The sequence below is a fragment of the Sinohyriopsis cumingii genome, chromosome 4 (genome assembly GCF_028554795.1).
Source record: "Sinohyriopsis cumingii isolate HCF-2022 chromosome 4, ASM2855479v2, whole genome shotgun sequence".
Taxonomy (NCBI): domain Eukaryota; kingdom Metazoa; phylum Mollusca; class Bivalvia; order Unionida; family Unionidae; genus Sinohyriopsis; species Sinohyriopsis cumingii.
Genome location: NC_142964.1, coordinates 5,310,801 through 5,335,087, shown reverse-complemented (window position 1 = coordinate 5,335,087; position 24,287 = coordinate 5,310,801). Strand labels below are relative to the sequence as shown.

Below are 24,287 nucleotides of genomic sequence, written 5' to 3'. Positions count from 1 at the left end.
AAACTAGAGTGACTTTATTGTTCCCAGTTATTCATTATAGTGTCAGTACCTTTGACTCTGTTTCATGAACGATCATGAGAGCTGTGGTGGTACATTTGAATTGGATTTGTCACCAAAGAGGGCAGGTTCAGTTTCCACCATCCAGTCAAGACAGCTTGGCAACTATAGTATGTCCATGACAAGGCACCTTGATTGCTTTGGCACTAGATAACCTTAACAGTGTTGATGTGCCACAAAACACCAAACCAAACCAACACCTTTGATAATTGGCATATGGATCATCTCAAGGAGGTTAACTCAATCATACCAGCAATTAGGTCACTATGACCTAATATTCATGCTTTATTGAGCTATCTGTTTGTTATATCATCAATATCTTTAACCCGATTCACCTACACTTTTCAAACTTGGCGTGTAGTTGAATCTCAAGGATAGTAACTCAGCCATACCATAAGTAGGTTAGTGACCTATTTTCCTGTTTGAGTGACTTGTATTTTAAGCTTTTTGTTAACAACAGCTTCAGATGTCATCAACTCTATATCATCTACACTCATCAAAATGGATATATGGATGCATCTCAAATGGAATAATTGAACCATACCAGAAGTAGGTCACTAACCAGATTTTCATGCTCTAGTGATTATTTGTATTTTATTCTTCACACAGTACATTCAGTATTTTCAGCTACTCCAAAGTGGTCCTGTTGGCATAACCATTTCTGTTTATGAGTAAACAACTTGTATTTTTGTTTTCCACATACATAGTAACTTGTAACCTAACTCAGTACAAGTCAAGCATGACTGCAGCAGCCCATTTGGTAGAGCATCAGACTCATAATCCAAGGATTACAGACTCTATATCTGATTAGGCCATCCACGGTTGGCTGCTTCAGTGTGTCTTGGAAAAAGCACTTGCCTCATTTACTCAAAGATGTAGCCAATGTTTTTACACTGCTGTTAAAAAAAACACCAAAAAACAAACAAACTTTAAAAGCACAGATATGATCTTTGCATCATGAGTGATCACTGTATAAAGTTTGATACACATTTTACTGGTGGACATATTATGTAAACTTGCTGTCAATTAAAGAAAAATATTCTTTGAAGTATTGTCTTTCACAAGATCCCATCTGGCTGAATGGTTAAATGTTTCAATCTTGGAATCACAGCGCAAGTACATAATAGCAGTTCTCAACATGCCGTGATCTTTTGCTACCAATAATTTTATTCAGTCTTGTTATTTAGATGTCTAGAATAGTCAAAATGTTCACTTGGACAGAAAGCTAAAATTTACAACAAAAAATAATTATGCATCTTAAAAGTTGTTCAAGGTCTAATTATTGACTTATTTGCACGTATGAAAGATACTCATTTCTTCTTTTACTCATTCAATTCACATTGGTTAAGTTTTATATGCCTGAATGTGCATCTTTTACCTTTTATTTTTTATCATGCAGGAGAAAATATTTACATCAAATGGAAGGAGCTCAAAGTTTTTAATAGTTCCTAACCTTTATATTTCTACAAACCTTTTAAAATCTTTGCAATTTATTTTGAAAGATTGTACAGTTACATTTATTTGGAATAGTTTATGTTCATAAAGATTTTTGTAAATTTTACCCAAGGTAATATTAGATTTAAAATTTTAATTGGCACCAAGATTGTGCCGACGAATTGCTAAACCCTGTTCATATATACATAAGATGGGCATATTATGTCATGGTGTTTGGCCATCCATTAACATTTGCAGCTTTTTGCTACCTTTGTAAAGATTATCATGAAATTTTACTGAGTTATATATCATGACTGGATGGTGTAAAGGTACCATAGCCATGCCACCAACTTCATTGTCAAGGTCACTACAAGGGAAAATTCAATTATGTGACTTGTATCCTGTTCAGAGTAAAACTTTTGAACAAATGGAGATCTTTTAATAAAACTATTGTCAATTATATATCATGTATAGATTGCGTGTCACATTTCATAACCATATCCTCAGCCTCAGTGAAGGTCATGGCAAGGGAAAATGCAATCCTGCCATGTGTCCTTGTCTGGATTAGAACCACTGAAGATTTTTAATGAAATTTACCTCATGTTTTATAACCAGACAGTGTGTCACCTACCATAGCCATGCCTCTGTTTTAAGGTCAGAGTCACAGCCAAGGAAATGTAAATCAATAACCTCAATCCATGGTATAACTTTTGAAGCAATGAAGATATTTTAATAAAACCTTAGCCTTTAATATGTCTTGACCTGAGAGAATCTTGTGTATTCGGTCATACCCCATGCATTAAGGTCATCAGGACCATAATAAGGGATGATGAAAGGCAATTTCTATATCCAGGTTGTCACGTTTTATATTTTAATTTTATTCAGGTCCACAACATATTTTCTCAAATTCCTGTATTGTGTACAGTCCTATTTTCCAGTGTAGAAAACAAGTGCGGGAAAGCTCTATCTACAATAGTCAAATCTCTAGGTCATAGATCAGGGATGGTGGAAAATGTCATGAAACAGACTTGCCATTTGGTTGGCACTACTCTTGTTGGTGATTTATGTATTTGTTTTATTTTCAGCCTAATACTTATGTGTCTGTTCAACATCAGCATAAACCAAAAAGGAATAAAATACCTGAGTGCAAAGCAAGGACTTATGGGATTACTGGCATGGCTTCTCCAAGGTGAGTATATACTATTATTTGTGAAAATTTAAAACATTTTGGGTAGTATGATAAACAGGTTTTTGTGTGTTGTGTGTTCCAATTAAAGTGATCCAATTCATGGTTTATGAAAATTTATCTCAGCAAGTTTTTATGTATAATTTGATTATGTAAAGTAAATTTACTGTGATTTTGAATTTGTTAATTTCTCTACTTGTCAGGTCAGCGCATTGAATTGCAGGCTGTGTTTTTGTTTCCAGTTTAAATCATTGAAAATTTATAATAACATTTTTAGCTCCCCTGAAGATGCTAGCCCTTAATTAATAATAATGATCTAATATACATTGGTAACATTTCAGAGCGACAGGAGTGGCTAAATATTTAAGAAATCACAATTGTCCAGCCCTTTTCCAAAATTGTGCTGAAATCCCTGCACTTATTATATTAATCTTTCCTTGAATCAGATTTTTCCAGAAGGTAAAGCAGTCTGCTCATTCTTAGTTTATTTCAAGCAATTTAAAAGTGATCAAATACTCACAAATCTGTCTTCACGCTGGAAAAGGATTTAAACGTACATTTAAGCAATCATCAAGGGAAATTTTAAAGAAAAACGAAGAACAAAAAAGAGAAGAAAAATATTAAAAAATAAGTCATCCCCAGCATAGAATACAGAAATTTCCACTGCAAGCACATATTTTCATTAATCTTTGCTTTGTGGATTTATGATAGAGAAATATGAGCAGCAAATATCAAGCAGAACAAGTAGAAATATTATGGGAAAACAGGTTACATTTAAAAAGAGTAAGATCCTCCATGTAAAAGAACTGCAGCTTTTCTTATTGTCCGTAATTTTGACAAAATAAGGATCTATTGTAATTATTTTCTCAAAGTAATATAAAAGAAAACATGCTGAGATCACTTCTGCTTTAATTGCACAGTAATACATGTTACCATTTTATCCTGCCCTCTTCAGGTTTGAAATATAACGTCCATATTTATCTGTCTTGTAGCTAAGTAAATGCTCTCATTATTAAAGCTAGGAGGTGGGTTTGACATGGAGGCAATGGCCAGCTTTTTTTTCTTTGTTACTTCAGTCGAATTCAAATGCATGATGCAGGCGGCAGAATAACAATGTTGACTTAGTACAGTGCCTCCTATTTAGAAATTCTAGCCACTTATTAGATAACACATAAAAACTTGTACAATGACAAGATTACAAAACCAAACACCATGGAATTAACAAAACAAAGACAATAATTAAGGAAGATAAAATTATTAAATCTTTGAGTCTGTTCTAGTCATCCAATTAGGTGACTATCAAGGACACACTTGAATAAAATCACAGTGTCCTTGTGTCTAAGATAAATTGATTCCACGTTGCTGGGCCTTTGTTACGCAAAAGAATGTTGTCCATATGACTTTATTTTAACAATGGGAACAATGAGAATACAAGTGTAGGAAGAGGAAGTTTCTAGATAGGGTGTACTTTGGTGGGATCAGATAGGTCTGTTAGACTGGAGTCAGTCAACAAAATATAGCATAATGAACAGATTATGTGGTTGATTCTGGATCAAATGGGTAGCCAGTAGAGCAGTGTCCTCAGTTCTTTGTACATGCAAGCTGGTTTTACTGTAAAAGTTAACCAGGATGTAATCAGCAATTACATAGCTCACCTCTACTTTCACTAGACTCCAGCAGTCTTTGTACAGAACAGAACAGAAAGTTGATTCAGTACTTTATGCATCTAAACATCAAATAGAATTTAATATACAAAGCATCATTAACAGAATTGTAATGTACACTAGTTTAGGTGCTGACATCAATACCTTTTACAAATTTATATCTTACTTTAAAAGCAAAATACAAAAAGTATTTGAAACAAAGGATTCAAGGATTGATATAATTTATCTCGTCAAGATATTTCCATCTTAAATCGGTGTAAGAAGCACATATACAAAATGGCATACATCTTCAATAATGTTTGTTTTTTTAAGACATAGTTTGCAAACTTGACCTTTTTCAGTTTTAGTGTGTCTTCCTTTTTCATAAATTAAATATTAAACATGTTTAGAACATCAAAAAGATGCCAGTGTTTTTCTGAAATGAAGGATTGATCAAAAGTTAAATTTGTCTTTTTCCAATAAAGATTTGTGATCATGATATACATTTTCTGTAGAATCAGCATCTTCTTCTAGCTCTGTAATGAGGGAAACATCAGACTAGCTTTATAATGAGGAATAAAATATCAGACTAGCGCTTTAATGAGGAATGAAATATTAGACTAGCTCTGTAATGAGGGAACTATCAGATTAGCTCTGTAATGAGGGAAATAGACTTGCTCTGTAATGAGGGAAATATCAGACTAGCTTTGTAATGAGGAATGAAATATCAGACTAGCTCTGTAATGAGGGAAATATCGGACTAGCTCTCTAATGACGAAAGAAACAGACAGTGTATGAACATAACTAGAGAAATGCTTGTGTCACTCGTTTTTTGCACTATCTATGCATAGCCATAACCATGAGAAAATAACGACCTTTCAACTGTACTGGCCCATGTGCTTTTGCTGTCCTAATCCAATTTTTGTAGGAAAATATAACATTGGAAAGGATATCTGCTTGTTGGGATGCATACAATTTTAGTTCATTACTTTCCACATCTGAACACAAAAGTTTTGCTCAAATGGTTTGGTCCATATTCAATGAATCGGACATAATTATTCACAATATTTGGTTAAGAATAAAGATGTCAAAAGTTAAGGAAAAGTCATCTAGGTACCCGTCGATCCTAATCAATGGTTACCTGGGTACCCGATCAAAGGGAAATCATATTAAATGTGAATCTGAATGGCTTTGTTGTAAGTTCATACTTGTCAACCCCACTGAGAGGTATAAATATTACTAATATGAATGACAGAAAAGTGCAGTCTGTGCATGAAAAGAGTAATCTGTATATTACATGCCATAATTGCAGAAAACCTAATGAAAAACATACATTTACTTCTGTTGCTTACCTGGGTCTGCACTTAAAATTCGTCACAAATCAGCTAAATCCACATGGATTACTATGAGAATACAGGCTCAAAACAAAATGATAAATTATCTATACGCATCATTCACTTTAAGTAGTCTACATCACATGTTTAACTTTTACTGAAATGTTATAAAACCAGGACCACAAATTCTGAATGATGTATTTCATCACTGTAGAATTCCTGTTTCAAAATATGTAAAGTGCTTTTGATTTGTTTGTTTCATGGTACAACATATTCTTCAGTTTAACAAAATCCTTCTACTCTAACATTTTTTGTCATTTAACATCTATGAGTCATATTAATAAAGCCCATTTCATTTAATATTTGGTGCCATGGTTTTTTCCTCAATACAGACTGGTCTGCTACTTAAGTGTGTATCAGACTATAATGAATCTGTGACAAGTGGTCTCAATCATACATCATGAACAAAGAGAACATATTTACACATCTAGTCTAAACAATTAGTACAAATAAGACTCACACTACTGACAAGATCACAGAGACTGTGAACATTAGTACATCATGACCAACAAAGACATATTTACACATCTTGTCTGAACAATCAATAAAAGTCAAGGATGCACACTGCTGACAAAATCACGGAGACTGTGGACATTGGTATGTCATGGACAATGAGGAGATATTCATGTTTCTAGTATGAACTGTAAATGCAAACTAAGGACGCACACTATTGAAAAAATTACGGAGACCGTGGACATTGGTACCCTGTGAACAACAAGGACATGTTTACACATCTAGTCTAGTTTGAACTGTCAATTCAGATTAAGGACACGCACTACTGACAAAATGAGCGAGGCTGTGGAAATTGGAACGTCATGGGCAACGAAGACGTATTTACACATCTAGTCTAGACTATCATTACAAACTAAGGAAGCACACTATTGACAAAATCACGGAGACCGTGGACATTGGAACATCATGGGCAACAAAGATGAATTTATACATCTAGTCTGAACTATCAATACAAACAAAGGATGCACACTAGTGACAATATCACAGAGACTGTGGACATTGGTATCTAATCAACAAGAAGACGCATTCACACATCTAAACGATCAATACAAATTAAGGATGCACTCTATTGACAATATCACGGAGACTGTGGACATTGGTATCTAATCAACATGAAGACACATTTAGTCTAAACTATCAATATAAATTAAGGATGCACACATCTATTCTTAACTATCAATACAAACTAAGGATGCACACTATTTATAAAATCATGGAAACGGTGGACATTGGTACATCGTGGACAACCAAGACGCATTTACACATCTAGTCTAAACTGTCAGTACAAACTAAGGACACACTATTGACAAAATCACGGAGACCATGGACATTGGTATATTTGGACCAACAATGACATATTTACACATCTAGTCTTGTCTTAGCAATCAATCCAAATTAAGGATGTACACTATTGACAAAGTCACGGAGAGTGTGGATATTAATAGGTCATGGGCAACAAAGACGTATTTACACATCTAGTCTAGACTATCATTACAAACTAAGGAAGCACACTATTGACAAAATCACGGAGAACGTGGAGATTGGAACATCATGGGCAACAAAGATGAATTTATACATCTAGTCTGAACTATCAATACAAACAAAGGATGCACACTAGTGACAATATCACAGAGACTGTGGACATTGGTATCTAATCAACAAGAAGACACATTCACACATCTAAACTATCAGTACAAATTAAGGATGCACTCTGTTGACAAAATCATGGCGACCATGGACATCGGTACATTTGGACCAACAAGGACATATTTACACATCTAGTCTTGTCTTAGGAATCAATCCAAAAAAAAAGGACAATCACTATTGACAAAGTCATGGAGACCCTGGACACTGGAACGTAATGGATGCGAAGACGTATTTACACGTCTAGTCTCTACAGTCAATACAGACTAAGGATGCACACTGCTAATAAAATCATGGAGACTGTGAACACTGGTACGTTATGGACAATGAAGACGTATTTACACATTTAGTCAGAACTATCAATACAAGTAGGGATGCACACTATCGGTATTATCATGGAGACTGTGGACATTGGTACCTCATGAACAGCGATGACTCATTTACACATGTAGACTAAATTATTGGTACAAGCTAAGGACCCACACTATTGACAAAATCACGGAGACTGTGGACATTGGTACATCATAGACAATGAAGACTCACTTATACATCTAGTCTGAACTATCAATACAAGCCAAGGACGCACACTATCGACAAGATCACAGAGACTGTGGACATTGGTAGCTCATCAACAATGAAGACACATTCACACATCTAGTCTGAATCATCAATAAAATCTAAGGACGTACACATCTATTCTAAGTTATCATTACAAACTAAGGAAGCACACTATTGACAAAATCATGGAGACCGTGAACATTGGTACGTCATGGACAACAAAGACGTATTTACACATTTAGTCTGAACTATCAATACAAACTAAGGATACATGCTATTGACAATATCATGGAGACCATGGACATTGGTACGTCATGGACAACAAAGAAGTATTTACACATTTAGTCTGAACTATCCATGCAAACTAAGGATGCATGCTATTAACAATATCATGGAGACCGTGGACATTGGTACATCATGGACAACAAAGACGTATTTACACATTTAGTTTGAACTATCAGTACAAACTAAGAATGCACACTGTTGACAAAATCATGAGACCATGGACATTGGAACATTATGAACAAAGAGGACATGTTTGCACATGTAGTCCAGTTTTAATAATAAAGATATCAAAATCAAAAGAAAATTAAGCGTCAATGATCTTTTGCGAAAGGTAGTAAAATATTATTTGTGGTAAAACATAAATATTTGTGGTTTTATTGTCAAATATACACGGACCATTATCTACATTGTTGTCATGGATACTGTTATTTTTCATTGTTTAGTAGAAAAACATGACATTGTCATGAATTACGAGGTACTGAGTGAAAGTACATGTTTACTCACAAGTGGAATTCCATCGATATCGATAATAAAAGTAATGATTTTCTTTCTTATGGCATTTGGTTTACTTTCGCAGAATTATCTTTGATGCCTTTTGATCAGCTTTTGCAAGACAGGTCTTTTTTCATAAGTTTGCAAACATAAATATTTCCTGATAAGTTTTTGATAATTTTGTCTTGTCATTGACTGATATTAAAAAGAGCGACCATTTGGGAAACTTTTTGTACCAAAAATGGCGTTAGTTTAGTAAAATAGAACAAAAAGGCTTCCCTAAATTGTATTGTACAGTTAAATTCCATATCTAGAGGTTTGTTACTGTGAGAAGAAACTTCAAATATGCCATTTTTTAAAATAAGATTGTTGAAGTACAGTACCTTTTGTGGTTATTGTATATTGACATTATTGAGGGATGAAGGTTAAAGTTGGCCATTGAAATTGATTTTGCACTTACTGGTCGATAAAAACGTAATGTAGATGCTGACAGTATCAGATTCAAACTACATATGCCATGATATTTTCAAATAAACAACACTGTCATTTGGTTTTTGCTTATTATATTCATTTGAGAAATAACTGGCAAAAAGCATGGTAACAGTACCATGTTATACATTAGGTCTTTATTTCTATTGGATTGTATTTTCCAGAACAGGATAACAGTGCCATTTTATGCACATTAGGTCTTTATTTCTATTGGATTATATTTTCCGGAACAGGGTAACAGTGCCGTTTTGCACATTAGGTCTTTATTTCTGTTGGACTGTATTTTCCAGAACAGGGTAACATTAATCCCTGGTGACGAGTTAATGTGGCAGGAGGTAGTAACCTACTGCCAAGCTCTGTAGCATCAAGGTCATGTACGATACACTAAAGAGGGTGGTATTTTAGAAAGTTAGACAGATGTAGTTCTACACTGATACCAAATAATCTGGAAGTTCTAGTTGCACTACAAAATACAGAGGGAAAAACCTCATTTTTTGGACCCAATTTTTTTCCACCTAAAATTAACTTGTGGTTGGAATCTGATTTTGTGTCTGGATTTTAGACTTTTTGGTCTCAGATCTAAAGCAGACTGGTATGAACTGCAAACAGACAGATGAACCTTTGCAAAAAGTAGGATATGATGGGCATTTGGAATAAAGAGTGGTCTCGATATGAAAATAATGGGTCCGTTAAGCAAAAAAAAGAAAAGAAATCCAACTTTTATCCTTCTGCTCATGTGTGAGCCAAATAGCCATGAAAAACAATGTTTCTAACACAACTAGGCATTAGGTTATTGGAAAATCACCTGGAAGTTGATGTATTAGGATGGATTCAGAAATAGCTTTCAAAATGTGTTTCCTATTCGAATTTCATGCGAAAACGACAAAATCCTCCATAGGTTAATGTGGTAACAGTGCCATTTTGCAGATTAGGTCTTAATTTCTATGCCCCGAGTGGCTGAGTGTTCTAAAGTGCACTCCGTTACGGATCACTGCCATCTCACCTCTGTCTGCGTAGGTTCAAGTCTTGGATTTGGCCAATGTGGGTATGTGAGAAAGCTTGCCAGTAGCTTCTCAGGGGTTGGTGGTTCTTTCCGGGTTCTTCCTCCACCATTAATACTGGCTGCCATGTATAGCTTATCGTGTGCTGAAAAATGGCATTAAACCCTACAACAACAACAACAACAACTTTATTTCTATTGGATTATATTTATATCCAGAACAGGGTATGAGATCATTCTCACTGATGTCTGTATTCAACTCTTTCATGTTCCTGCTTATTAAAATACAACCTAAAAATCTGAGTCACTCTTCAACATCAGAACAAGCAAAATTTCATTTTAGTTACATGTTTCTAACTGTGGCATCAGTTGAATTTTGGCCTGAATCAGATGATTCCTTAAAGCAATTATTCAACGATCTTTTCTCTTTCATTTAGTATCACAGTACTACTAGTATTACTACTGTTACTACTACTACTATAACGATATTGTATTTTCTTTCTGTTTTATTTAGGTTTTTACCTTTGGGAAGGGTGTTGCTTCTTTTTGTCCATTGGAGTAGGACATGTATAACTTAATTGGTCATGTTCTACAGCAGAATTGTACAGATTAAATCGATGAATGTGGCTTTTATTTTCAGATGATATCATTCAAAATCTTCTTAATACTAAGGGACAATCAATACTTGATCAAAATGTTAATAAATCTCCTCAAAAGTCTGATATATTTATTTTTACTAACATAGGCGAACTGTTTGTCAACTTTCCTTATTTTGCATTTTGGACATCAATGATAAGGGTTAGTTTATGTTCCAAACATTTAACATTTCATGCCCAAAACATTCTAAAGGTTAATTACAAACATCTAAAGGTTAATTATCAACACGCTATGTGTAAGTTTAGTAGAGTAATGTTTGCTTCTCATTGGCTAGCGGATGTAGAGTTGGCCTAATTCCTCTTACCTCATGCCGTAAGAACAATCTGATTAAAATCTGATCTCCACTGTCCTACGTGAAGATCTGACAATGACTGCTTAAGGGTCATGTGACCTTTGAATTAAGCCAATAGAAATGCAGCTTTCAAAAATCTGAAAGTGAATGAATTTGTTTGGTACACATTCATGCTCTTCATCCACGTTGCTTAGTCTCCAAACGTGAAGATATAAGACTTCATCTGATTGGTTGATACAATTAGCAATTATGGTAATAACATAGGTTAGCAGAACATGACCTCTAGGCTGTCACTGTCAGATCTTTGTGTAGGACAGCAGAGATCTGATTTTAATCAGATTGGTCGTAAGAAGTGACCAAATTGAGGCAGGGATGCCGGTAGCTCAGTAATTGGTTTGTTGGACTAGTGACGGGCTGGTTACCATGATGCGTCCTTGGGAAGGCATTCTACTCCAGTTGTCTGGTCATTATATAAATTACTTGTGCTGATGTACAGTTGACTCCAGTTAACTGCACAGCCTCGGGCCTATCACGAGACTGTGCAGTTAAACGGAGTGTGCAGTTAACTGAAGTACGGTACAGTACAGCTTTAAATCAGCACGGCACGAATATAGGTGAAGAATGACATATAAAGATAATTAGAATCCACTCTTTCAATGTTTACTTAAATGAAACAAGAGTCTACAATGAACAGCACTAACGTCATATTGTTAAATCAAACACAACGAAATTTACAATTTCCGAAAGAAATCGGCAATTGATGTCTGCACACATGTTTTACTAATAAGTTGGTGAATTGCCGACTCTGTTTTGTAAAACGGTTCAAACAGCTCACATTCTCTCTGTTCCATGAATCTGCGTAAATTCTGGAGTGACTGAATAGCGACTTTAGATGAAACCTGGTCATCTACTGCGTCATCATCACTTCTTTCGTCATTTTCTTCTTGTTTTGTCTCTGTAAGAGCTGCAATGATGGTTGAGTCGTCGATTTCACCTTCTGTCTGAAGACCATCATCTGTTGCAACATATTGTTCGAATTCTTCTACATTCATGCTGTGTGGCATTTCGAATGGGGTTTCGCCGTTATAGGTGGGGTCATCAAGTGACTCGTCATCAGAAGGCACTGAAAAGCTGGCCCGCCTATAGCAGTTTGCTACGGTTGACTGTGTTACATTGCTCCAGGCATTTCTAATCATATGAAATGCATCTAAAACTGTCAGCTTCCTTGTCTGGTTGGACGCTTTTTCTTCGGGAGATGATCCATCAATGTCTGACAGCAGTTTTCGAACAACAAGCGATCTATAGAACTTCTTGAAATTCGCTATAAACCCTTGATCCATTGGTTGAATCAGAGAAGTTGTGTTCGGAGGAAGGAAAACAATCTTAACATTTGACAATTTGATACCGTCGCCATGAGCTGCACAATTGTCGCACAGCATAATGATGCTTCTCTTTTGCAAACATATCTGATTGTCAACATGCTTCAACCATCTCTGACAAATTTCTGTTGTCATCCAGGTGTTTTTGTTTGCCTCGTACTGTTCTGGCAGCTTTTTCAAATTCTTAAAACATCGAGGGGATTTGCTTTTGCCAATCACCAAGGCATCCAATTTTTCGCTACCATCCATATTGAATGCAAGCAAAATTGTCAAACGATCTTTGGCAATCTTACATCCCGGTGCTTCTGCTCCTTTGAAAGACAAAGTCCCATCAGGTAACGCCCGCCAGTACAACCCAGTTTCATCAGCATTGAAGATGTCTTTTGGTTGCTAGTCTTAAGGATTTCGGGTAGAACATCAATTACCCATCGTTCAGCTCCAAAGTCATCTGCATCCTGTTTTTCGCCGTGTTGTCGTTTAAATTGAATTCCGTTGCGCATTTTCCATCTTTCCAGCCATCCATTTGTTGGTTTGAAATCATGCAAACCCGAGCCATTTGCCAATTGATTAGCTTTTTCAAGCAACAGTGGTCCACTTATCGGAATCTGTCGACTGCAAGCTTGAGCGAACCATTGTAACAGCGCTTCTTCAACTTCTTCGGACTTGCCACCTCGTTTGCGCTTCTGAGAAGGATTGCTGTTATTTTGCCAATCTTCAATGATCTTCTCCTTGTTCTTGAGGATTTGCGAAATCACACTGTGACTAACACTGAACTCAAGTGCAACAGAGGCCTGACTTCTGTTGTTCTCAACGCATTTTATGACCTCAAACCTCTGAGCTAATGTCAGGGATTTACACTTGAGACTAGTCATTTTAGACTGTAAAATAAACGCTCATAAATTCAAGGTTGAACTTCCGATGATTACCCCCTGGTTCAAATCATGATTTAGAGTAAGGTTTCCCATGCTGTAATATGATTGTTCCCACGCTATTACTCCCTGGTGGGCGGAAATATACATGTATCTACCACCTATGGCGTCCTTTACATGTCAGTCATTTACAAAGTCGCATTTAACGGCTTAATTGTCGGCTTATTTGAAGCGCTACAGCAGTGGACTGGCAATAACTGATCCTGACTTTATATTGTGCAGTTAACCGGAGTAAAATTGTAATGAATAATGTGCCACGGGCAGAACATTTATCGTGCTATTATCCGGAGTGTGCATTTAAGCAAAGTGCAGTTATCCGAAGTTTGTTCCCATTGAAAAGCATTGGGAAAAAACGGGACCAGCGTGACTACGTGCAGTTATCCGGAGTGTGCAGTTAACCGATCTGCAGTTAAGTGGAGTCGACTGTACCTTAAAATGCCAAACCAAATTACATCATTTTTGCTTTGGAATGTATGTTGTCGTCGGGGATGATATCAGTCTCTCTGTCTATAATGCTGTCACCTCCTATAACTTGCTTGAAATTTAATATTCTTTATAGTACTGTCAGCTCTTGTTAAAGCAAACAAGCTCTTGTTCAGCCAATTTTTTCGCATTAGCGATGATGTCATTTTAAAAATCATCTCTTTAATTTCTAAAACTGGTCATATTATGATCGTTGCAAACCATTGGGTCAGCGAGAAGAGTATGTCGGGGATATAACTGTACTTCATTTTTAATGCTGTCTTACTTTTTTAAAAATCTTATGCACATTTTCATACATGTAAATGTAATTGTTTAACAATGTCATACATACATGTAATTTTCTGACACAGGATAATGCTGCGTCAGAAACTGAATATTCGGTAATAAAGATAACTGTCATCAAGTTTAGACAGAACACAAATATTTTGTTGTAGCAAATGTTTCAATGAGTACTGAATGTATAATTTGTAATTTGTGAATGATCTGAGAGAAGGATGTTTTTTGTTTCCTTCCAAGTACATTGGTATGAAAAAACTTAGAATATTATAATTTGATATTAAAATATTTTCAATTCATTCATATGTAACACATGGTTCAGCATAAAACTGGTCAAATTCAGCTATGCTGCTGACTTGACCTCTGTTTAATGTTGTCCTACATCACAAGTCTTCTGTTGCAGCTATTAGTACATTGCCATGGAAACAGCCATTACCAGCTTTGCTAATCAGACCTTAATTTAGAATTGTTTTGACTCGCAAGAAAATATTCTTTTTTAAAAATGTAACAAACACGATATTTACTGATACTTTTAATATTATGTAAAAGAAGAAATAGCTAAACTAATTCACTGAATAAAAACATGAAATAATGACAATTTTCAGAAGTGGGTATAAGGTATAAACTTGACTTGGATCTGATAATACAAAAAATGATGTCCATGACGTAGTATAATGCCACTGTAATACATAGATCAGAATGGAAATCTCATTAAAAGAGAAGTTAGAAACCTGGTGAAATCTGTATATTCATTTTCCTTGGTTCTTGTTTTTGTTGCAGCTTATTTATTTTTTATTTTTTTTTATAGAAAATCGTGGAAAGATATGAATTAGAAATATGAGTGTTTCCTACATGTGTGAATATAAAAGCTATCAGGTTGCAAGTTGCATGATCTGCACACACTTGACAGGTTTCAATGTACCTAGTGCCACATTCTTAAGATAAATAAAACGTCATTGTAACCCATATTTCACCTTATATTGGCTTTAGTTAGCTCATTGGGTTCTGGTATGCTATATGCAAACTTTCCTACCAAGACTAATGAATTTGATGAAGTGAAGCACCGAATAATTACTTCACCTTTATTGCAAAAATAGATCTCTTTGACCTATATTTCATGCTGATTTTGGTGCTGAGGGTGCACTGCTCATCAGGATGAATCTCCTCACGAACTTTCATGAATAGAGGTACAAGTGTATGTATACATGGTACTAAACAAATTTAGTTGGTTGTGAGCTGGGGGTAGCACAATAGCTTGCCTCTGCTTTGTAGAGCAAAAAAAATACCTGTGAATTGAAAATATGAACATGGGTGTGGTGTTTAATGGTAACCATGACCATTTATCTGATTGTATTACACATCTAATTGTAGGTGAGATCAACAATGATGTGAGGGCAAACACACTGCGGCTGATCCAGTCCATGCTGTATGATGATACTAACATCAGCATCTTACATAGTCTAGAGGAAGTGGTGAGTGGCAAAAGATTTGTTGGCTGGCCACATGGTGGAGTGTATCTTGTTATAAGTCAATCCATCTAATCCTTATTTTGTTTCCAAACAGTAGCTCAAGTTGTCCACCTTATACTGTTACCAAACTTTATAAGTAGCTTGCATCTGGGGGTCCTAAGATAAGGTCATTTTGTCTGAAATGAGTCCTAAGATCAAGGTCATTTTGTCTGAAATGAGTCCTAAGATCAAGGTCATTTTGACTGAAATGAGTCCTAAGATCAAGGTCATTTTGACTGAAATGAGTCCTAAGATCAAGGTCATTTTGACTGAAATGAGTCCTAAGATCAAGGTCATTTTGACTGAAATGAGAAAAACAGTTTTTGTACAATATCATCAGTTCTACAAGAAAAAAGAATAGAAAGACTGGTGCTTGCTTGCCGTACAGTTAAGGAACAAGGCTATTGATCATGGGGTCAAAAGGTCAAAGCCTCTCGATCTTGTGGTCAAAAGGTCAAAGGTAATTATGACTCAAAGAAAATGTTTAACACAACAACTTTGTTGCATTTTTTGGCTGGCATGCACTTGGAGTAAGAAAAAAACCTATGGATATTGGGGTCCAAAAGTTAAAGGTCACAAAATGCTTCTAATAGCCTCTTTTGGTAACCTCATTATCTGCCCTTTCTTTTCGAGCTCTTTAGTGTATGGAGGTTGCACTAGAGGCATTTTCAATAGGTATTGCTGCTGGTTGACATTCACTCATTGCAAAACAAAACGAAGTGAATGAAGTTATGTTTCGAACTATGGGCAAACTTTCCAATTGAACCCTCTAAATAAATGTGCGATAAAGTAATTAGCAAATAATTGTTAGGCACAATGGATAAAATCATATTTCAGTGGGTATGTGGATAACCTGTGCAAATACTTGCAATTGATAAAATGTAGAAGATAATTTAGGAATAATAAAATAGTGAACACACATTTCCTTGGCAAATCAACAACACAAACGTATAAAAACAAAAAAACAATTACAGTTAAACTGAATGTTGAAAGAATCTTCTTATTTAAGTAAGTCAATTATGAACCTTCATGATGATGTTCTATATTATGCAAAACGCTTAGAATTTGCACCTGATAATGAAATCATTATATTAACTTTCCTTAATCAAACAAATAATTTAAAGCTAAAATAAATAATTTCCACTGCATACTTTCCATTATGTTAAAGCTTTACATTTTCCAAAAATTTGGCAATGAACATTATTTAATATGAATGTTTCCGTTTGCTTACGATGATTGCATACTTTCTCAAAAGGCACATTTCATACAATTATTATAGTTAGTTTTGAAAATTATATTTTCTGTTCTGCAATTCAGAGAGATTTGTATGCATCTGATGATTAAAAACTGCTTTTGATTTTTCCAATGAAAAATTAAAAACAAAAATAATTTCCATTGATTATTTTATTTCCACTGTTTCATTTTTTCATTGCGTATTTTAGTCATACCTATCTATAATCCACTGATCATGTTCCACAACAGCTGGACCATTTATCCGAGTTATTTTACAATGGTGAGCTGTATAGTTTTATTTGTGTGCACTTTAAAGGCTTGAACGAGTTTCCGTATCCAACATAGTGTGGGTATTTGTTTTTCTGTAACAAATCAAAAGTTCTTGGAAGAAACAAAGTATTTATTATTCTTGTTCAGGGGTTGCTCGTTGCTATTTGCATTTTTTTAATTTTATGATGCGTTGTACTCACAATGTCCCAGGAGCTGGTCCCTTTGTTTTCCTTCCCGGTATATTTCTTTATGACATATACTTCCTTCTTCAGGCACTAGGTCTTGCGGCTGGTTTCTGTATCATAGTCCTAAATTTTAGTGATCTTGACCAAGGATTAATCTATTGTATTACATGTGTTATATGTGTATGCTACATTGTTTTAATCATGTCAAATCGTGTTTGTGTTAGGAATGACCACTTTATATATTTTAATTTGCATTACATTTTTTTATCTACTTTGTTTATTTGCGTACAAAAGGAATAAAAAAATGTAAGGTATAATAGCTGTATAAAATTATGTGTTGTGACGCTTCTGTTTTTTTTTGGTAATTATTTTCTAATAGTAATGAGACTGACATTTTTGTACATACAATTAAATATCTAAGAAAGGAAGAGTTATATAGGACAGTAACAGATCTATATATTTCCATGTGTACTCCAACACATAGTTGATCATTCTACATTTTACTAACCTGCTAAATTTTATGATTTGTCAGTCTTACAGAATTGACCCTTAAATTATGGACTTGCGGAATAATAGAAACAATTACAAAACTATGAGTGTTGCAATCAAGTCTGGATACTGGGTTTTCTGTGTTTTATCTGGAACCTGGGATTCATATTAGATTTGTTTCGAGTTTGTCTTGGAATCAGTTGAACTTTACAGGAGTACTTTGGATCCTCCAAACTGCCTATGGTTTTTAAATGCCTTGCTTTATCAAGTGCTTGCATAGACTTTTCATAAAATGGCATCCAGTGCATGAAAAGATAAGCCTCTTAAAAAGTTTAAACTAAATGCGAATAAAAAAAGAAATATTCAGATTCTTGGGGGTGGGGGAGCCAGAAAAATGATAGCAATTGCCACATGAAATTCAAAGGAAACCCCCCAATTTTTTCAAGTCTGGAGAATAAGCATAAAACCTTTGAGTTCCATAGGGATTGGAGCAGCAGTTTCTGAAGTTCTACTGAAAAAAATTAAGGTCCAAGTGTACTTATAAATGTTTGATTTGAATATGGTCATACTTCTGAACTGAGTAAATGCACGTTTTCCATGTCAACAGTAACAGTACTTGATACTGTGTTACACCTTCCTGAAAAGAGATTTGCTTAGTGAGAAAGTTTTGGGGTTGCAGTTCTGTGTTTTGAACAGAGACAAGGAATTCCCATTCATAGGGTTACATTATTTGTCTCTCCTTGAATGGAATTTCCTAGTCTCTGCAAACTTCACCATAGATGCTATGAATTTTAGCCAATTAAAACAAGAGTACTGTAAATGGAACAGTATAAGCCTGCTAGTTCCAAACTCAACGGAGCTCAAAGTCTTCCAGCTTATTCTCCAAACATTTGTGGCAGTAATTGAAATTTGTGCGTAGAAACCAATTTCCTTCTCTCAGTCACAGTGTTCTTTACCTCTGACCTTTTCATCCAAAAACTGATAAGGTCCTTCCTTATTCCATGTGCAAGCCATGCATAATGTTTGGTAATGATAGATCCTGGAGAACTTTAGTGCAGAAATTGTTTTTGTTCTTTCACAGTGACATTGACCTTTGGACCCAGAAATTTATAGGGTTCTTTGCTACCCCATGTGGTAGACATCAACAAGGTTTGGTAGCTGTAGATGGAGAACAAATTATTGTTCAGAAACCATTTTTCTTTCAGTTAGTGACCTTGACTTTTTAACCCCCCAAATCAATAGGGTTCTTGCTTACCCCAAGTGTAAACCATCCACAAAGTTTGGTAACTGTAGATAATGGAGCACTGGAGTCATTGTGTAGAAAAAAAATTGGAAACATTCTCGAACTGGTCAACAGACAGATGACTTTACATTAAAACATGGGGGCCCTGAGTAGTCCAAAGCCCTCACCATTATGGATCACTGCCATCTTACCTCTGTCTGCATGGGTTCGAATCTCAGGTTTGGCCAATGTGGGTATGTGAGAAAGCTTTCCAGCAGCTTCTCGTGGGTCGGTGGTTCTTTCTGGGGTTTTCCTCCACCATTTATAGCCCATCTTGCTGAAAAATGGCATTAAACCCTACAGCAACATCACAACATAATTGCTTTGCTCTATGGCAGGCTTGTAAAAACGGATTCAGACAGAAAGAGAGTTGTTGTTAAAGATAATCAAATCTAAATGTCAGTAATTTTATTATTTTTTTTTGCTATATTTAAAATTTTTAAAAAATGATTTGAATTGGCAAATGCAAAATTGCAGGCTTGCTTATCACTGAATGTAAATTTATGTTTTTATTGCATTGTCATAGATTTATACGTAGATCAGTCTATTTTCCCCATGTAAAATTAGCCATCATATAACTTTATGTAACCCTAAATCTTACTCCAAAATATTCTGACCAATACAAAGTTTAACTATAAGTGCCATATTGACAAATCAGACAAACATGTATTTTAAATATTTTAATGTTTTTAAAATTTGACATGTATGTAGAAATTAAAACTTTAAGATGATTCCAAATTTTTCTTTACTCCAATCTCACTCATAGGAAATTTGGAGAAATTTTTTTTTTAATTCAGAGCACTGGATCCGTTATTGTGATCAGTTTCAGACTAAGGGGCTTGAACTCTTACTGCATAAAGTGTAAATAGAACAGGACGAGCTCTCTTTTTATGATGAAAAGCAGAACAGAGAGTGTGACCCTGATCTGCTGAATAAACACAAAAATCTATGTGTTGCAACTGGAAAGAACAAGTTTGATACAGTGTATGGATTCTTCAAGGTCATCGTGACAAGATATTTTCATATGCCATATCAAACATGTTCAACCCAGTGAATATGAACAACACAAATATGGTTTTGTATTCAGTACTTACCTCTTGTATGCTTGCCAGATAGTTTTAGGAATGCAGTGTGAATGGAATTCAAAACAAATTGGGATAGGTATCACAAGTTTGATTCTGTCCTATAACACATAGATATCAGTGAAGTCACAAAAACATAAGAAGCTTCAGCATGATAAATCCTGACTCCACTTCCATATCGAATGCTAGATAAACCCTTTGAGATGAACAAGGCATGTAATAAATTGTGTTTCTGACTTGCATGATACAGTGCGACCCTGAACACCTTGAGGTGCATGTTACGACATTGGATTCTTTGTTCACAGTTGGATGCACATAATGAACAAGATAACATGTTCATGATTCCTGGTAACCATTACTAAATACAGAAATCAGACTCATTCATCATACAGTATTTAACCTTTCTGAATTTCCAAATTTACAGGAGCAAAGTTTAACACATCATGCTAAATATTATATTCGATCTTTCTTATGTTAAGATGTGGAAAAATCATATCTTTCCCTAAACAAAATATTAAACTTTTTAAGTTTATGTAAGTCTGGAATATCAAATATTGCTCGAAATGTTGAGTTTAATGTTCTTTTTAAAAAATGGTAACATTTTTTCCAGTTTCATTGTTGAGAATATATTTCATATCCACTGCTAAGTAATATTTTCCGTAATATCTCTGAATTTATTTCAGCTCACCTCATTACTATTTCTGTATATTTGAGATCTTTGAGATCCATCTGCATGTCCGTTACGTGTACATCTAGTCCCTGCATTAATCTCAGTGTTTAAGTTTTTGTTGTTTTTACTTGATGTAAAAAAAGGCAGGCTTGACAAGTTTAATATCAGACTTCTATGCTGAATTTATCTTTCAATCTTTCAGTTGCCCCTCACAACTCTGCAGGACCTTGGTAGAGATGGTAATAAAGAGGTCAGAGAGATGGCCCTAGAACTTGTTTCTGATATCAGACACTTTCAGAAAGAGCCATGATAGTGTGTCAGAAGTCATACTAGTGGAATTTCCAGATTTCCTGTATTTTATATGGATTGGACACTGATGGTATTAGCTCGAGTGAAAAGATCTTTATTAATCAAAGCAATGTATTTAAACTTGTTAATAATATATTAGGATCTGACTGCAGTGTATATTGAATAAAAATTGTAAATGATCTAGGGTAAAAGAGTGAAAAATGCAATTTATAAATCTGATAGGCAGCTGACTGATAGATTTTGAGAATACTGGGGCATAATTGTGAGCAGAACAAAAACAAAACGATTTTTTAAATATCTAAATACTGAAAATGGCAGATGGTCTTGACGCTTGCACTCAAAATGTTTTTGTACAAACCTGGAAAATCTAAGGTACTGAATTAGTAATTCAGAGATAAATTATCCACTCTGTATCAGACATTGCTAGAGAATCGCTATTGGATGTCCCTTTCATGTGAAGCCTGAGAGATTGCCCAGTGTAAACAGTTTATGGAAAGGTTGAAAGTGATAGCTTGAGGAACAACCCAGAACTGGGGCATGTGGCTTTCTGCAGATGTCAGTTTGTACATGTATACTTAAATCATATAACAGTCCAGCTGACATTTGCAGACAAAAGGTTTATTTACATAATGGCAATACAAAGTGACTATCAAATTATTTAATTATTTGGTACATCTAATTTAATTTTACAGTGATATGTGCTGGTTAGTTTGTGTTTGCAAATTTATAAGTTTGTTCAGCAACAGTATCAATAAAGTATTGCAATTTATCTTGCTTTAGTTGTTATTAATTCCTTTCACTTGACCCATATTTTTGCTGAGAATATACACTTGTCATAATAAAACAGGGTTCCCACACTACTGGGAAATTGGGAAAAAGACTGGAGAAATGATTTTTTATTTCCTGACTGCGAAAAGTCCTTGAATTTTGCAAATATTGACGAAAGTCGGGGAAAAACCTGGGAAGTTTCCTCCACAACGTGATGCCAGAAACAATTATGTAATTGAGTTGTAACTGAACTGATCAGGAGTTAAATTTATCGAGTTCTGTTCAGAATATTAGGAGGTTGCAGTATGGATCACTTTGGGTACTTGCTATAAATATATTTGCTGAGACAATCCAAATGCTCAGTGGATTAGATTCATCTAGTAGACTTTTTGTTTCACAGACAGCTCGATATCCTTATTTTTTATTTTAATGGTAGCTATGAAAACCAGTCTAGCATCACAAGAGGCCAGCATGGTTGCGTTAAAGTATAGCTGCTTAGCGGATGGGCTAGCAAACTTAAACATTGTTATATTGAGTTATATCTGCATGAAATCAATATGAAAATTATTTATTTTCTCCGAAATTGCGAGAGTATTATAATCATTATGTCTTTAATCTGATGAAAGACGATGAAACTAATGCATTGATTACATTTGAGCTGGTACTAGCGATTTCGATAGCTTGTTGCACGAGCACACATAATCTCACAACCATCGTTTTCAAATATTGAAGGAAAAAATATTAAATGAAAGTCTAATACTGGTTGTAATAATAATACAAAAACGAATGAGTACAAAATTCTCTGTATTTATTCTGAGACCAACTTCAGAGTTGTGTTGTATCACATGACTACTACGCTGACATGTGCTCTCTCGTGTAGGGAGCATACAAAGCAGGGAACCAGACTGCTTGATGAATCAGACTGGGCAAGTTTTTTGTAGTTGTTCTTGAAATAAATATGTTGAGAATTATATGTTCTTTCTGGTTTTTACAAAAGGTATCAGACTTTCATTTAATATAATTTAAATTTTGTACAACAACATTAAAAAGGAATTTGTTGTTGATATCACATGACTATTGGACTTCCTATGTCGTTGTTTGAGATTTGGTAAGTAATGTGACTATTAATGCAAATGGCGAGTACCAGGTCAGGTTTCATCTATACCGAGTTTAGTCTAGTCTGTCAGCGGATTCAAGACATAATGATTACAATACTGGCCATTTTTGAAGAAATAAATAATTTTCGTAGCAATTTCATGAAAGTTTATATAACCTAGTTTAAATTTGCTAGGCCCGCTGGTAAGCTATCTTAATGGTGGCGGCAGATTCCAATTTTTTATATGCAATTCCTCTGAACCCACACTCCATTCAAAATGTCCAAATGTGAAAAATGGAGTTGTAATATTCGAGGGAAACCCCCGATTAGAAAAATTTTGAATCTCTGAGCTGAACTTTGGTGCAAAACTATTACACAGTGACATGTAGCTTGAAGCATTGGTTTGGGATCTTAAATGGAACACAGGAGAAATGGGAAATTGTCGTCCCTTTTATTGTATCTTAACCCTTTACCTCATGTAAGCATCTTTGGACGCCTCTACTCCATTCACATGGAAGTGCCTTTTGACGCCTGCTGTATACATCAGCCATTTGGAGTTGGTTTTTGTAGCGCCACCTTCGGGGAAAACCCCCCTATTAGATACTACATTCATTTCTGCGAATGACAATTACGTCAGATCACGTGGTTGCTGTTTATGCACTGGTCGATATCTGCTATTTAAAATAACTGGGTCGTAATCTTCACTCTCCAAAATGGCGGTCGCAGATTTCATTCAGTACTTACAAAGTTTTCACGATTAGAATCCCAACTATGAAAGATTCAATAACTTAGGTAAAGGCTCTGATATTGATGTAGGCAGCAATTAGTTTTTATAAATTATCAAATTCAGATGACTTAGATGTAGATGCAGACGAAAAACTTGTAAATTTTGAGTATGAGAAATGGCAGCTATGGTTGGTCACGCGGCTTCTCTGACATGACAGTGAACGAGTTCTCTCATGACTTTGAAGCACATAAAAAAATTCTTCCATGAAAAATAATTACACAGCTATAACAATCAGACTTTACTCTTAAATTTTTCCACATATAATAGATGTGTACCAAAAATGTAAAATGGTTAAAATTGCTGTTAAATGTAACATACACTACATTGCCTAACAGTTCACAGGCATGTCTATGCGTACGTGGTCGACTAGGTAACAGGTGTTCTATTTATAGTGCGCT

General features: G+C 35.1%; 1 protein-coding gene across 2 annotated transcripts in view; it reads left to right on the top strand.

The window, feature by feature from the left end:
* The window catches only part of LOC149800565 (heat shock factor 2-binding protein-like), a 69,479-nt gene extending 47,472 nt beyond the window's left edge, over positions 1–22,007 (top strand). For both annotated transcript variants that reach the window (XM_089954512.1, XM_089954511.1), the window contains exons 8-10: positions 2,577–2,680; positions 15,582–15,682; positions 21,132–22,007. In XM_089954512.1, coding sequence (XP_089810638.1) covers positions 2,577–2,680; positions 15,582–15,682; positions 21,132–21,239 — 313 coding nt within the window. In that variant the 3' untranslated portion in view covers positions 21,240–22,007. The remainder of the gene's footprint in view (positions 1–2,576; positions 2,681–15,581; positions 15,683–21,131) is intronic.
* Positions 22,008–24,287: the final 2,280 nt, after the last annotated feature.